The sequence below is a fragment of the Populus alba genome, chromosome 19 (genome assembly GCF_005239225.2).
Source record: "Populus alba chromosome 19, ASM523922v2, whole genome shotgun sequence".
Taxonomy (NCBI): domain Eukaryota; kingdom Viridiplantae; phylum Streptophyta; class Magnoliopsida; order Malpighiales; family Salicaceae; genus Populus; species Populus alba.
Genome location: NC_133302.1, coordinates 10,309,151 through 10,325,994, shown reverse-complemented (window position 1 = coordinate 10,325,994; position 16,844 = coordinate 10,309,151). Strand labels below are relative to the sequence as shown.

The 16,844-nt window shown below is 28.9% G+C and overlaps 1 protein-coding gene across 1 annotated transcript; it reads left to right on the top strand.

Moving 5' to 3' along the window:
- The first annotated feature begins 2,943 nt into the window (after nucleotides 1–2,943).
- On the top strand, nucleotides 2,944–6,016 carry LOC118027764 (ubiquitin-conjugating enzyme E2 2). Its single transcript, XM_035031218.2, has 5 exons — nucleotides 2,944–3,286; nucleotides 3,369–3,394; nucleotides 4,128–4,217; nucleotides 4,424–4,512; nucleotides 5,599–6,016. The coding sequence occupies exons 1-5, from the start codon at nucleotides 3,162–3,164 to the stop codon at nucleotides 5,725–5,727; spliced, it is 459 nt and encodes a 152-aa protein (XP_034887109.1). The 5' UTR covers nucleotides 2,944–3,161; the 3' UTR covers nucleotides 5,728–6,016.
- Nucleotides 6,017–16,844: the final 10,828 nt, after the last annotated feature.

Below are 16,844 nucleotides of genomic sequence, written 5' to 3'. Positions count from 1 at the left end.
GTATAGGTGAACTTTTAAGAAACCTAGTTGACCCAACTATCTTACAATATACTAATCTCTAAAACAAGCTCGGGGTATTCATATAGCTCAATAAAACAACATACCTAGATAGCTGGATAAACCTATCAAAAGGCACAAGTCCAAACAAGAAAGCCACAACCTTAAACTACTTTACTCACTTTTTGTATTGTTGGTACTTCAAATTAAATGCCTCTGCATCCTTATGTCATAACTATATTAATAAAACGACATTATGAATACTTATATGTAGTGGATGACCTATATGACAATATTTTTTTCAATCAATATTGAACCACTAGTTTTTAGGAATTGTTACCTTAAATGTTTGCTATTAAATCATGTAATACATATATTTTCCATTCTACACTTATCTTTATACAAGTTAGCATGGTTTATGACTATATAAACATCTATGAACCAAGTAAAGATGTTTTTATTTTCAGATTTATCAGTGCATATTGTTATCATCTTTTTAATTATATATTTGCAAACATATACATCACGTAATCTATAAGACTTCATTTCTTTTATATTTGTGTTAACTCGAGCATTAGAAGGTCTTTTGAACCCAACATGAGAATTGTTTTTTAAGTGCTTATGATTTTCAAGTCTAGAAGTTTAAATTCAATAGTTCAACCCATTTATCAACCTTGAAATGTGCTTAATCTTCTGGGAATTTTCCTAAACCTTATCATTGGTATTATATATAAGTAATTTGAACAAAAATAATTTCATTTTCCTTTATTTTAACATATCTTTTATTTCTTTTCATGACTAGCAACTCAAAAACTTCGAGACATGAGATGGTCATATACCTTCCCACCACAAATACTCCACCAACAAATGAGAATGCTTATAGAGTCTATTTTGTCTATACAAAATAAATTAAAGGCATTACCTCTTTCACGGTAGATGGCTTCTCCATTTATTGTACAACTAACACCTCCTAACATGTGCAAACAACTTTAGTTTAAGGAGGGAATAAGCCATTATAAGATGTAAAAGAGTATGAGAGAGCATCATCCATCCCACAACCCTCATAAAAAGTCATCCTCAACATCATAAAGAGAGTTCCTCAAGTGGATGCTCTAAACATGGTAAAAGAGATTCAAATGATAAATTAATATATAATCACAATTATAGGATCAACCACCGATATCACCACCACTCTTTGTTAATGCCTTCCTCAGGTAGTGGACAAGAAAAGAGCCTAGAGCAAAGTTAAGTCTGTGGTGATACGAGTGTTAGATGTATAAGTATATATCCTTACCAAGTGAGAGGTTCTCCATTAGCCAAACATGTATTAGACACTTGTCTCTCAAGATATTTTTATCTCCATAAAAATAAACCTAAACAACCATGATAGGCTAATAGACCAAAGAAAAGTGTACTAGATATGCATAGCTTTGCATGATTCTCCTATCATTTTTCAAGGCCCAGCCTATATATAGTATCATAATTTGGATCCTATATCCATCCTTAACGTTGAAAATCTTTGTGTAAAGCTCATTACCTAACATAAGTATCCTAAAAAACGAGTGTAGAAATATACTCTCATCCACGCTTTCAGAAGTGAAAAGAGTCCTACAAGTGTGGTTGGTCTTTAAATAGTCCAGGGCTACTGAGATGAATTCGAATGGGTAAGTTCATAATTCCTCCATCTTTCCTGGACTTTTGACCACGCTCCAAAAAATAACCCTAATAGAGGTTTATACCACAATTAAGGATACTGATTTCATACAATACCCCTTCTCATGAAGGCTAATCCTTATACCCATAACCAAAAAATATTAATAATATAGAGGACTACTATAAAATAAAGAAGTTTATTAACTAGAGCTATCTTCAATAATTTATGAAAAAAGATGCCCAACCTAAAATAAAGGAGGAACGAGAATGACATGTATCACGAGGTGTTATTCAACATCAATATAATCTGAGAATTGTTCTGCATTGAAGAAGGAAATATAAAGGCTTATCAACAAATATTATCTTTAATAATTTATTAAAAAAAGTTGCCCAGCTTAAATGGAATGACGAGCAAGATGAATAATAAACTTTCAACATAAAAAGAAAAAAATAATATTTAAAAGTATGCTATAAGAGAAAATGGAATTAAAGAATAATATAAAAGCTTGTAAATTGATTCTAGATCAATATTTCAAATTAATGATCATATGATCATGCAAAATTATTTAAATTGGTTAAAAAATTGCAAAAATATATATATATATATATATTAATGGGATTTTTATCTATAGATTATAGGTGTAGATAGAACTATACTATTTGGATTATCTTTTTTAAAAGATTTCAATTTTTGAGTGAAATAATAAAAATTTGAATATCCAATTTATATTTTTTTTATCAAAATTTCTATTATCTTGATCAATTGCTCTTTCAAATATAGTTAAGATTTAATTAATTTAATTATTTTCATCCATTCCTCTAATTTTATTCTTTGCCATCTCTTATCAATAAATAGAGTTTCACCATTAAATTTATAATTTACTACTCCTTTCTCCATCATCAATCACAAATAAATATTAATTATTCTCTTGTTGTTTCTAATAAATATCATCATGTCATCATTATTGATGTTAATAATATGATGTTTAGTTATTTATAAATTATAAATTTAACAATTCATATTTTTTTTTATTTCATTGCGAAACCATATTCTAATCTTAAATTTGATAGATAAGTCAGTCTAGTCCATCCACATTGAAAAATAAAAAGAAAGAAGAAAACAAATAGTGTAATTTGATAAAATTAAAAGGATAAAAAAAAAAAAGAGTCAAATGAAGCAAGTGCAAAATAAGGTTAAAGTTTAGGAGGTGTTTTGCAAACAATGTGTTGAGAGAATGACTAAACACGGAAAGAAGTCTCTTATATTGGACGAGCTTAGTAAGACCACTTTTGCGAAACACGCAAGAACAAACCCCACCCCACCCCACCAATAAAAAAGAAAAAGAAAAAAGAAGCCAAACCCTCCTCCTCCTCCTCCTCCTCGTCCTCTATTTCTCTCTCATGGATCTTTGTTCTTTGATAGATATACTCACATCATTATAATTTTCAGATCTCTCTCTCTAGAAAGGTAAAGCAAGAGAAAAATAGAAACAACAAGAAGAAACAGAAAGATGTCAACCCCATCTAGGAAGAGGTTGATGAGGGATTTCAAGAGGCTGCAGCAGGATCCACCTGCCGGCATCAGTGGTGCCCCCCAAGACAACAACATCATGCTTTGGAACGCTGTTATTTTCGGGTACCCTTTTCTTTCTTCTTTTCTTTTTTCGTTTTCTTTTCTTGATTTCTTATTAATCTGTTTGTTTTTTTTTTATTCGTAGACCTGATGATACTCCATGGGATGGAGGTGGGTAATTCTGATTCTTGCTTTTTCTTCAGTATATCTAATCTTTTTTATATTACCCCCCTTTTGTTTTGTTTTGTTTTGTTTCGTGTTATTGGACGATGGGTTATGGTTGTATGTTGATTGATTACATTTATTATATTTATTATTGGGCAGCTTTAAGTCCTGCAATTTTAGGAGTCTCGATCATGTTTAAGATAGGGTATATACTGAACAAGGACACATACCCTGGACGCTATGACTACTACTCCTAATCTTCAAATATTTTGATGTGGAATATCGGAAAGTAATAGATTTTGGAAGTTATGTAAATATGTTTCGCTGTGTTTAGTTTGGAGATAAAAAATTAGAGGAAGGAAGCTGAAAGGAACCCATCCTTCTGGTTGGTTGGTTGGTTAGCAAGTGGAGTAATGGAATGAAGGGGAACGAGAAAGACTTGGATGAGTGATGAAATATAAAGGCATCCACTTGATTCATGTGTATCAACAAGTATTTTAATGTAATTGCACGATCAAGCAGTTGGGAATAGGTTGTAATTGAAGTCTTTTCTCATGTTTTTTGTTAAACAGTGATGGGTTTATTACAATTAATCCCTTCTGGGATGTGCGCTCTATTGACCTTTGGACATATACATACCCCAGTAACTGGGTGTGTGTTCAGCCACACATTTTATGTGCATACTGTTTTGCTTATAGCATTCTCTTATGGTGTCTAACTTCTTCTCAATCTTCTTCAGGGACGTTTAAGTTGACTCTTCAATTCACAGAGGATTATCCGAATAAACCTCCAACAGTCCGATTTGTTTCACGGATGTTTCATCCAAACAGTATGTTGATATTTTACTTGTATATTTGCTTGCATTAGTAAATCAGTGAACTGGTTCCTTACATTGTTTCTTTTTGACAAGTAATTTTCTCTTGCTTTTTCGAAATCAACTAGCATGTGACTTTTCTTCATAAAGATTGTCTTCTTCTTTTTGGAGTATTGGCAATTGTCTGGATTGTTTGACTTTTTTTCAATTCGTATCACCAGTTTATGCAGATGGAAGTATATGCTTGGACATCTTACAAAATCAGTGGAGTCCGATATATGATGTTGCTGCTATACTTACCTCCATCCAGGTTCGAATTTCTACAGCTCATTTCTTTTTTTATATTAGTAATGAAGAATTATTGTGTTGTACTCATTAGTTGCTATTCATGTTGTGTTTTAACTATCTTGATTCATGTGGTTGACTTTTGAGATTGAGAAACCATGAGCAATATTTGAATAACTATCCATTAAAAAACTTAGACAAACTCTAGATAGTATGTCTTAGGGTAGGGTTGTGAATCACAATCCACAAATCTTAATTGCAGCTACTTTAGCAAAACAAAAGAAAAGAAAAGAAGGGGGAAAAAACATAAGGGTGGGCTGTCAAGGTCACGTCTCCCAAGAACCTTCATAAAGGGGACTTTCAGCAGATAAATTCCTTTACCTTGCTATTATAGATTACCTTCATATTGCTCAAAGTTTTCTTCTTCGTTCTGTTTCATCTTGATATGTGCTGAGTGTTTATTATGAATCATGAATGAGTCGACTTTCAATGGTGTCGCTTAGTTTAGACATACTCTCAGATCTGTTCACTTTGAATGCAACTAAATAGTGGCAAGTTTTGACCAGTACATACTTGCATCATTTGGCTTCCGGCTCATATACAAGATGATTGTACTGTAGTACACCTACAATTTGCATGTTTCTAACTTCTAAGTGATCATGTTCTGGCCTATCTCAGAATCAATGCAGAATCCAAGCTCAAAGTTTTCTTCTTCTTTCTGTTTCATCTTGATATGTGCTGAGTGTTTGTTATGAATCATGAATGAGTCGACTTTCAATGGTGTCACATAGTATAGACATATACTCTCAGATCTGTTCACTTTGAATGCAACTAAATAGTGGCAAGTTCTGACCAGTACATACTTGCATCATTTGGCTTCCGGCTCATATACAAGATGATTGTACCATAGTACACCTACGATTTGCATGTTTGTAACTTCTAAGTGATCATTCACACGCATAGGCAACTAGTATAGGCATTCACACGCATGTCAATATTTTATCTGATGTAATAGTTTGCTGATCGTCATTGATATTATTGCCACTCAGAGAAATGTTTTTTGAAAGTTTGTAGTATATACTAACAAAAGATTATTCTGTGTTTTTCCCAGTCTCTGCTCTGTGATCCAAACCCAAATTCCCCAGCAAACTCTGAAGCCGCTCGCATGTTCAGTGAGACTAAGCGGGAGTACAACCGCAGAGTTCGTGAAGTAGTGGAGCAGAGCTGGACGGCTGACTGATAGTCCATATAATCTCTTGATGTTGGAAACAATTAAGAGTGGTGTGGTGGACCTGAAGTGCGCTTCTTTGAACTCAGAGGTAGTGCTGTGCTGTGTAATATGCTTTGATGTGCATCGATCTTAGAGGATTCTCTTTGGATGATTTGTTTCTTGTCTTTTAGACAGCTCAACTGGAACTTGTTGATTTTCTGGATGTTTTCTCCTGATTCTTCCATAATTTTCTATTCCTGTAAGGGTCCGTTACCTCTCTTTTTATCATGTGAAAAATTCTACAACGCTTTGGTTACAAGTGTGAACTCAATGCCTTTCAACTCCGTGATCTCTACATGCTTTGTATTTCCGAACAGTCAATCACAATGTTGACCTGAGTTCACAAAAAGAAAACAAAAAATGCTGCTTGTTCATTTGTCACCGAATTTTAAATTTTTTTTCGTTGACCCGTGTATTTATTTTCTGATCTATAAGTCCTTATTTGAAAGTTTTTCAATCCTTGTATTTTGCAGTAAATACAATTTAATGCCTACATGACTTTTGCTTCCAGTTAAGTCCCTACATCTCAAATCTCTTATTTAACTATCTTTTCCACAAATTCTTGTTCTATTCTTTCCTTTGATAAAAAAAAAAGGACATGTTTAATGTCTATACAATTAAGAATTATCCATAAAATTAATTATAAAATAAATTTCTTATTCAGTTTATCCAACAAAAATTATATATCAAAACAACACGTAATTTTATTTTTTAGATGAAAACATTATTGATGAAGAGCTTTGATAATTATAAGATGTTTTTTCAATTAAAATTATAGTCTAGAAAAAATATTTTTTTAATTATAAAATGTATACCACTCGAGCTTGTAAAACTTACTTTTCAAAGATCAGTGTATTCTAAAAAATTTTAATTTATTTTATTTTGATGTTTATCTTTTTATTATTGTAAATTTAGAGGAAATGATAAAGAAAATCACTATTATCAAACAATAAAATTATGGATTTTAAAGGGAAAATTAATGTTAATTTTTTTAAAATAAAATTATCATACACAATCATATAAATCATTGAATAATTGTGATGAGACATTACTCATTACATTGTTTATGCACGCATATAATCATAAGTAATGAAGGATATCCCAAGTTATTGAAAAATTGAGCTTTAGCTGAATTTTTAATTGTAGTTTATTAATTGAATTTTATTTGTTGGGTTTAATTTAAATATTTTTAAGTATTTTATTTAATGAGCCATGAGCTTAATTATTTATTTTAGTTAAAATTTTAGTATTTATATTTTATTTTTTAAAATGTTAAATAATTTTAATGAATTAAATAAAATTTGAAAAGTTGCAGGTTTTTTCATCTCCCATTCTTTTCTTCTCTAGCCTTTTCTTCTCTTTCTCTTACGTTCTCTTCTTAGCTCTTTTTTTTTTTTTTTTTTTTTTTAATTAGACTTAAATTTTTTTTTTCCAATATCAAATTTGATTTTAGAAAGAGGTTTTTTTTTTTTTTTAGTTATTCTAACAATTAAATGATTCATGGGCTTGTTTAAATTCCTAACTTTCAATCTCGTTAATAAACTCTAAATCTTATGAGAAGCTTTCATAAAACAGAAAAAAAAATTTAACAGTGCATAAAAAAAGTGTTTCTATTTGTCTAGTCCTGTTTACAATCAAAATCTAAAAAAAAATGATCATTTTCAACGGAAATCATATATTATTATAGTATTTTTTTTGTATGATTTTTTTTGTTATGTTTATTTTTTTAAAAAATTATTTTTATCTATTTTACTTTTTTAATATTAAACTGATTGAAAATTTATTTTTATAGTTTTTCCTTATAAATACTGTAGATTAACATGTTTTTTTTATATGATTTATTTTTTATTTTTTTATGATTTTTTTTATAAACCCGTGAAGATACACAAGCCCATAAGATCACGCGGGCATAATATCTGGTACCAATTCATATGATGTGGGTTTATTCACAGGATTTTTCAAACACATTAAGAAATCAATTACATTTTTTTTTCCTCTTATTTTTTAGCGTTTGTCTGAATTCTTCCATCAAACAGGGGACGAGTTATTTCATCATTTCCTCGTAGTTCGTGCTATCTCTTCCATCTCGCCTGCCGAATATAGCGTCAAAATGGATTAAAATAAAAAAAAGAAATATGCAGTGTGAAATCTTCTTGGTTTCTGAGGATGAGAATATTTAATTCTACCATAAATATGCTTTTGAAGATGTGATCGACATAGGAACCCAATTCCAGTTCTTTCTGCAAAGTCTTAGCAGGATTAAACAAGTGGATTTAAGTTCTCACGTATTGTACTGAATATTTATGAGCCGAAAAAATTTACTGTTTTTTTATTTTCATGTTTTAAAAATATTTTTTAAAAAATTTAATTATTAACTTTTAAATTAATATATTTTTTATTTTTTTTAAATTATTTGATATGTTAATATCAAAAAATAATTTTTAAAAAATAAAAAATAACATCAACATATATTTTAAAATAAAAAATTATTTAAAAAATAATTACAAGCTATTAACAACTGTAAGATGGAGCCCAGAAAGATAGTTTATTCTTGCGGGTGGGCCCGCGGATCTTGTGGACCACCGGAGCCAAGAAACTGGACCTATTCATCGTAATTTATTTACGTAATCGCCTCCGCTCTTCTTCTTCTTCTTTTTTTTTCTTAGGAATTCTTGTATTGTAAAATTTGTCGATTCAGTAATACGACGATTCCATTAAACGTGGGTGTGAAAAGAGTTGGCACTGTGCCAAAAACTTTATAAGTTTTTTATTTATTTTTAAGGATTACATAAACTAGAATAAAAGTGAAACTTAAAATTTGTAAAAATTAAAAAAAATGGTGATTTTTTAGGTGTTTCACGTCATAGAATACTATTTATTATAATGATATTTTTTAAAATTATTTTTCAACACTTAGTTTATTAAAAATTAAATTTTATAATTTATTGATGTTTGTTTTCTGTATAATTATCCTAGTCCCATATCCCATGTTGTTGGTTTTAACAAGTTAACTTGTTTGATTTTTTTTTAAATTAATAGTTTTTTTTTTCATTTAACATCAAGTTAATTAAAAATTAGCCCTCGTGATTTATTTCATTTTACTCTTTTTTTTTCTTCAAGTTATCATGGTCTTACAACCCAAATCTCATCTTGCATTTTTATCTTTTAACTTTTATTTATAATCTCTTTCGTTATTGATATTTAGTATCTAGTATTCTTTGATAATTGTGAATCTTTGCTTTGTGACAATGTGTTTGATTAATTATTTACATTTAAAGGTCTAGCAATATATGCTTAAATTTTTTTGGTGTATTTTGTTCTTGATTAATCTTAAAAATAAAAAAAAATAGAATTAACTTTATTTTTATATTGTGATTTCACTTGTTGGAATTGTATGTGATCTTAGTTTCATTCTAAGTTAGTATTGCATGTATTTGTGTCATGATTATCTAGTGTCCAAGCTTAAGTCTACATTTATCGATAGACATGTTTAAAAGAATAGAGTCTCAAGAGAGCTTTCGAATAAGTAACTTAAAGAACAATAAATATTACAGGAATAACCATTATAGGTAAGTTCTCCCTGAACGCCCTAACATGACAATCATTTAGCTTGCCCTACACAAGATGATCTTGGTGAGCAAGTTGTGAGCCTTAACAAAATAGAAGCTCCCACTTTTATCGGTCATCATGACCTTTGGATCTTTAATATATGAATTTGTGATATTGATTAATTTTTTGAGTGACACAACTTATCTGATAATAAAAGAGTTAAATTTTATAAAATGATGCTCATTGGTAAAGCGAAATTTTTTTGGAGAGATGTTGATGATTATTTAGAGATGAGAGATAAACCTCACATAACTGATTGAACTAAAATAAAACAAAAACTATATGAGAAGTACATACCCCAAACTTATAAGAATAAACTCTTAGACTAATAGAATAATCTAAAATAAAAGAACAAGTCTATTAATATGTGTATAGCATAGTTTAATGATTATATGATGAGATATTTTATAAGAGAGAATGAAATCATGACTTTGTGTAGATTTTATAAAAATTTGAATGATGATTTTAGAAAAGAGGTTAGGCTTATAGATGCTTTTATTCTTGACCAAGCCTATACTATAATGCAACATTATGAGTTGCTTATAAAGAGTCAATTGAAAAAACATCAAAACACTTTATTAAGTGCTCCACTCTGTAGGTCTAATTCTAGTAGTGGCTAAATTTATAAATAAGATAAGGGCAAATGAGTTATCAATGAAATGTCTAGGATGAGTTCAAAATTTCAATATGCTAAATGTAAATGTTTCAGTCATATCTTTGCTAACTGTACCTCTAAACCTTTAGTCATTCAAGAACATAAAGATATTAGAAAAAAAAACTAAATAGAAGTCAAATAATCATATTTATACAAGGTAAAATGTTCTAAATAAGGCTGAAAAAAAAAAAAAAGATTTTTTAAATAGAATAGATAAAATAATCCTAAACCAACTAGAAAATTAAATGCAATTCCCACACAGTAGTTTGTAGTCTTCATTACAAAATCTTCTTGATGTATAATCGATATGAAATTAATGCTATCTTCTTGAAAAGTAAGAAATCCATGAAAACTAAGGATTTTACATGTAAATAAATCCTTACTTTGTAAGAATTCACAAATAATATGAAAAATAGTTAATTTTAAAATTTTCTTGTTTGCATTTAGATTTTAAGCCTGATTTTAAATATGTTTTTCTCTTTCGCTTAAACGAGTTATTAGACTTACCATAAATAAATAAAAAACTCAAAATGTCTAGTTTTTATCCCAATTAGAGTGGAAAAAAATTATACATATAGCTTCATATATGGCTTAAAAAACATATAAAGGTTAAATTTGATAAATTTACAATTTTTTAACCCAAACATTCTTAATCTAGCCTAATTATTTTCTTTAAAACGTGTTTGTTTAACCTAAATATCATTTTTTATGAAACAAATAATACAACCCCAGCGTATAAGATACCCAAATCTAGTATACTTCTATTAGTCTAAATCAATACATAAATATCTTAGAAAACTGATAGTAGAGTGAAACCTACTTTCTTAATAATTTCTTCTTGTTTTTTATATATAATAATTGTGACTCTGGGAATATGCTTTTCTTAGCTTCAGCTAAGTTTATAGTGAATTACAACCGTACGTTAAGCTTAGAAAGCCTTCCAACCTAGCTTCGGAGAAAGATACAAAATACATGTTTATTAAATATAATCCAACCTTTGCGTATTTGGAAAAACTTCTTTTTATACTGAAAATCTGTTTTTTAAAATAAAAAATTAAAACATTATAAAAGTTGCAAAATAGGTTCTGATTTTTATTATCTTATGTTCTGATTTTGTTTTTTAATTTTCTCCTTTTATTTTCTCATATCAATCTTATATACATAAAAATATACGACAAATCTCCTTTTATTTCCACCAAATTAATAATAAAATTTAATTAATTAAAACAAATAATAATTTACCTTATATATTTTCATATAATCTGTATCAATTTGCATTTTCCTATCTTTAACTTCATAATTTAAAAACAAATTGTAAATTTATATACTCTTACGCGTTTGTGTTAAATATGTGGTGAGTTGCAAAGGAAGGAGTTCAAATTTACAAGGCTTCCTTCTTCTTATTTAAAGATGCAAAATATATATTTATTTAGTATAATCAATACCGTGATACTTGAAAAAAAAAAAAAAAAACTTGTGTTGAATAAGCATTGGTTAAAGGAAAAAGAAACATCATCCAAAAAATGGGTAACAATTGTCCACATTAGGTTTTCGTGTTTTATCTTAATTTTCATCTTCTTTATTCATATCTATCTTCTTCTTACGCAGAAGATGTCGTATATGTCATTTTATTATTTTTATCAAATTAATACTAAATTTTTTAATTAAAAAATTATAATTTAACTTATATCACAGAAAAAACTAAAAGGGATTAATGTCTTATTGTTCATATTGCACAATTAAAGAACGATTTTGTCCTCCATTATAAAACAAAATATGTGATGCTTAAAAGGAAAAATGGTATTTTCACATGGTTTATTTGGTTTTACCAAAATTGAATGGCATAGAGTAATATTTTTTTTTTACAAAGTAAAATAATATATTTACCATTGAAATAAAAAAAAAAATTAAACTGACATACATGGATATTTTAGTCTTTTTTTCTTTTTCAAAACAATTAAATTACTTAAATACCCTTAAATGTATTTTTTTTAAAAGCTGAGGCTTTTCAGTTTTTTTTTTTACTTTTATTTAGCATAACAAAATGACTACATTGTTGTTAAAAATAAAAAAAAATAAAATAAATTAAATTAAAACTGACATACAAAGGGCAAATTCATATTTTCCTCATGATTTTTTAATTATTGTTGGGACATTGAATGAAAGGTATGGCTCCTGGATCGAGGGAGCTTTGGATGTTTTGTGATTAATCACAAAAAAATATGATTAATAAGATTCAGGAGTCGCCATCTAGTTTATGATCACCAGAAAATTTAATAATTCATGATTGTGTATGAAAAAGATTTATCACCTTCAGTACATCCCACCTTAATAAGCTGCGTTATTGATTGATTGTTTTTCTAAAGTCATGTTTTTATTCGTTGGTTTATCTAGAGTTCAAGAAAAGTCATCTTCAATAAAAAAATCTTTATCTTATCAGGTTAAAACCTAACCATTCTTAAGCCTTATTTTTTTCTTATTTTTTAAATATAAAATACATATTATAAAAATTAAATAAACATATGATTCTTATGGATTTTTGGAATTTTAGCCAAATCATACTGGATAATCACAAATTTGTTTATTTAATTTTTAGGACTTATTTGGGGTATATTTGGCAAAAACATATAAAAAAAAAGAAAATAACCACTGCTGAAAAATCAATAAGGTGTGTTTGGCTTAACTAAAAATCAAAGGCTTAAAAAATTTATAAGATTGTGTTTGACAAATGCACTTTATGGACAAAATATTGTGTTTTTTTCGTTGAAAATTTCAAAAAAAACAAACACAGCCTTATCATAAATAGATTTAGTCCAGCCACGTGGGCTAAGTTTTCTAGCCCAAAGGCTAAACCCATAAACATGACCCAAAATCAATAAAGAAAGAATAAAGATCAAAAGAGAAAAAAAACATTTGAATTTACTCAAGAACATAAAAAACACTTGGGAAAACATAGAAAATGTAAATCCAAAGCCATACTAGATACCTTCAAATTGGAGGCATTAAGACGTGTAAGAACAACATTTAAACAAGAATTTGAGGCTGGATCATAACAATAAACACTTAATCGTCATGATTAATTGATTTCATGCAAAAAGTAAGATGAAATAATCAAACATTAAAAACCATTAAATCAGTGTTTTTAAGCCATACAAATCCTAGATTAATGATCAACAAACATGTACATACATTTAAGAACCATTAATAAACTAAAATGACGCAGAAATCAACAACCTAAGACAAAATTCATATAAAGAATACTAACTCAGAAACCAAAAAATTACTAGCAAAGACTAAACCCAGAAAAATACACCCAATCCTAGAATAAGGGACTAAAACCTTTCATGCAAGTCAAATCCACTCATGTTTACATGTTTAAATCTTCAGAAGAAACAATAAACATGTAAACATTCAAATGCATATGAATCAAAGTCTATAGCCTATTGCTAACATACAAACATGCATTTATATTTTTTTAATCAGTCTATGACACGACTAAAAGATTGATGTCTTCTTCCAAGTGTAAGAGTGTCGAAATAATAAATAACCCGGCATGACCGGGGTTGAACCACAGGGAGGTTAATTGTATAAATTATAGACAACACTAATACAACAACAACAACAATAGTAGTAGTAGTAGTAGTAGTATAATAATAATAATAATAATAATAATAATAAAGAAGTTGATGAGAATTTTGAGATGAAAAATTAATGTAAGGATTAAACAATGATAAAAACAAATGTCAAGGTTAGAGGATCCAGTAATGGTATTTCAAACAAGTATAATATAAACTCTTATTATTCAAATGGAAACCACACATAAAGGAGGTTCCAATCGGATGATTTGTCATTAATAGCTCATTATAAATTGTTAACATGATCATATTAATTATCTTATTTAAGTAACACCAAACTTTTAAATATTGTCAGGAATTCATAATGCCAACTTATGTTAACAAAAAATCAAGTTCCTTTCATAGCAAAGGTGTAGGTTATACCATACGGTTGGGTTATGAGAGTGCCAAGCATTTGTTGTACCAAGTGTTATACAACACAAATCTAGATTAATCATTTAACAAGCAAGGTATCAAGAATTAGTAAGATAAAAAGATAAAATATGTTAAAATTAAATATTAAGGTTCATGTTGAGTTTACACTATACTTATTCTTACATCATTAGTGTAACCTTTTCACATTGACATAATAAACTTAGCTAAACATAATGAAGAAGAGAAACATAAATAAAAAAAATAAGAACATAATAAGATACAACTTAACTAAGTAAAGGAAAGGAAATGAAAAGCATAAACAAGATATTAATGAAAGCAAAACTTAAGAATTACAAAAAATATAAGAAAGAGAGAAAGAGCAAGTTCTTGATCTGAACAACCAAACTCTTAAATGCTTGGCAAATACCTCCTTTTATAGGCCAAAATTTGGAACTATTGATTTGATGGCTAATTGTTGAGTAGGTGGCCAACTCTTGACTTGGTGAAAATTCTTATCTTCTTGTCTGAACAAAACGTCATTGCTAGCATCAGAACTGGAACCAACTATACTCATGAAAGTTATAGGAAATTGTCTTATCTTTTTAGGGAAAAAAAGTAAGGTCATTTGGACTCCTAGAACTCGAGATATGGGCTGAACACTAAATAATATCTGGGTTGCAGGACAGATTCAGACTTCTCCATTGTTGCTATAATTTGGACTTGAAAACGATTTTTTTTAAATCTTGGACTCCACATGAAAGTTGTGGGCCTATGTCTTACCTTTCCATCCATATAAAACAGACCTAAATCTAAGATCTACAACTCCAGATATGACCCAATTACCGAATAGTGTTCTAGTTTGGACTGCACCAACATCTCTTTTCTAAGTTTGGCCCTCTCTTTGTGCATTTAATTTTAGTACTTAAACTCATTAATCAATCCTTTTATTTATGTGATAGGCATGCATTTAAGATGAACGTTTACCATAAATAAAGTTATCTTATATTATTAGATATGTTATTATAAAACATGCTTTAGTTAAGGAGTTATTGATACTTCAAGTGCAAAATAATGATATAAAACCTTGATAAAAATACACTTTGAAGTACCAATCAATCTACAAGCTCATTTAACATCACAAGCAACATCAAAATGACCTATAAAAACTTCTATAATGGAACAAAAATATCAGAATGTCGAAGCATTGCTATATGTCCTTGTAGACATAATTTTAAGCACCTGAAATTAAACAAGTACACGTGTACAAATATATGATTTTATTAAATATATGACGGGATACAATCTCTATGTAAAGTATTCTTTCGAAAGAATAAGAGAATCATCTGATTCTTTTCTTGGATTTGATATATGGTGACTTGACTTATTTGAGAAATCAAGCAAGATTTGTGCTTTGCAAGAACATGAATCTGGATGTGTATTGTGAAACAAGATTTGATGGTTTGATGCTTTGAAGAGTACTTTTGATTTTTTTCAAAGTGTTGTTGAAAAACTCTTATGGGGCATTTAGGCTTGATCCAATAGATATTTGTTCTTTGTAGACTTCAAGTGTAGATGAAGGAGGCTTGAAAACTTTTGAGAGAGCTTCATTGATTGAAGAGTTTGTCTTGAAGAAAATTAGTATATCTGAGAATTCCTTATTCTTTTTTTTTTTTTTTTCTAGGTTGAGGTCTTTTGTTTATAGAGGTTTGTAAGGGCATCCATGTCATTTTTCAATGCCATATGACTTGATTTTAGTGGTCGATCTTTATTGATGAGATCTTACATTTTTGACAAGATTTCTTGAATATCTTATCTCAAATGTCAACCTTCTATTAGCCAAGAACTATATGAATGCTCATTTATTTTCTATGTCATTCATTTCAATTTTATTTGTCATTTCATGTAAAAATAAAATAAAAATACCATATAGCAAAATTTGATTGGTAATTGTTTTTTTGTTTCTATAGATGCCCTCTCAAGATAGGTTCACTTACAAAATAAGTGGGCATGTCTCAAAAACTTGATTGTGATGATCTTATATTTTTCATAAATTTTCTTTTATGAAATCGTTAACACTGAAAACCTGAATAGGTAAAATGCAAAGGTTCATCTTTATGGCACAAAAGTCTTAGTAACCCAACAATACTTAGTAATATGGTGTTGTTGTTATAGCTCCTATATGACCTTATAAAGTGCATCAAATCTGATTGGAGGTAGGTTCCATCGAAAATGTTTATGGACAATGATTATGTTGTTATATGAGGCTTCTAAAGCCTCTTATTTTTGCTTTATTATGCTTGTGCAAGGTCATAGTTACCCTATAGATCATAGATAACATTTTCTAGAGTCTTATAGAGAATTAATGCCGATCAAGGGCTTTCAGATATAGAATTACAAAGGAAAAAAAAAAACATAAAAATCCAAAAGTAGCCAAGGAAAAAAAATCATAAAATTGCAAAAACTAAAAGGCCTTTATGAGATTTTTTTTTTAATTTATAAAGATCTAATGCTCCACGTAGTGACACAGCAAAAAATAGTGACACAGCAAAAAAATCTAATCACGATCCAACAGTTGGATAAATAATTATGGCATTTTTTAGTTGTTATTTTAGTGTGGCATGGCTAGACCTCCTCCTGAATCTAAAGACATATCCCACTAGTCCATAAATGTATTTGTTAAGCAATTCAAGAAATTTGTTTGGTGCAAATCCCCCTCTAGTTATGGGAGAGCCGGAACTAACTATTTAGAATCACTCGTTATCACAGGCATGATAACATCACGTTTACATGGATGACTAAGATATAGCTCTTGAGATTTGCCTCATCAAAAACCA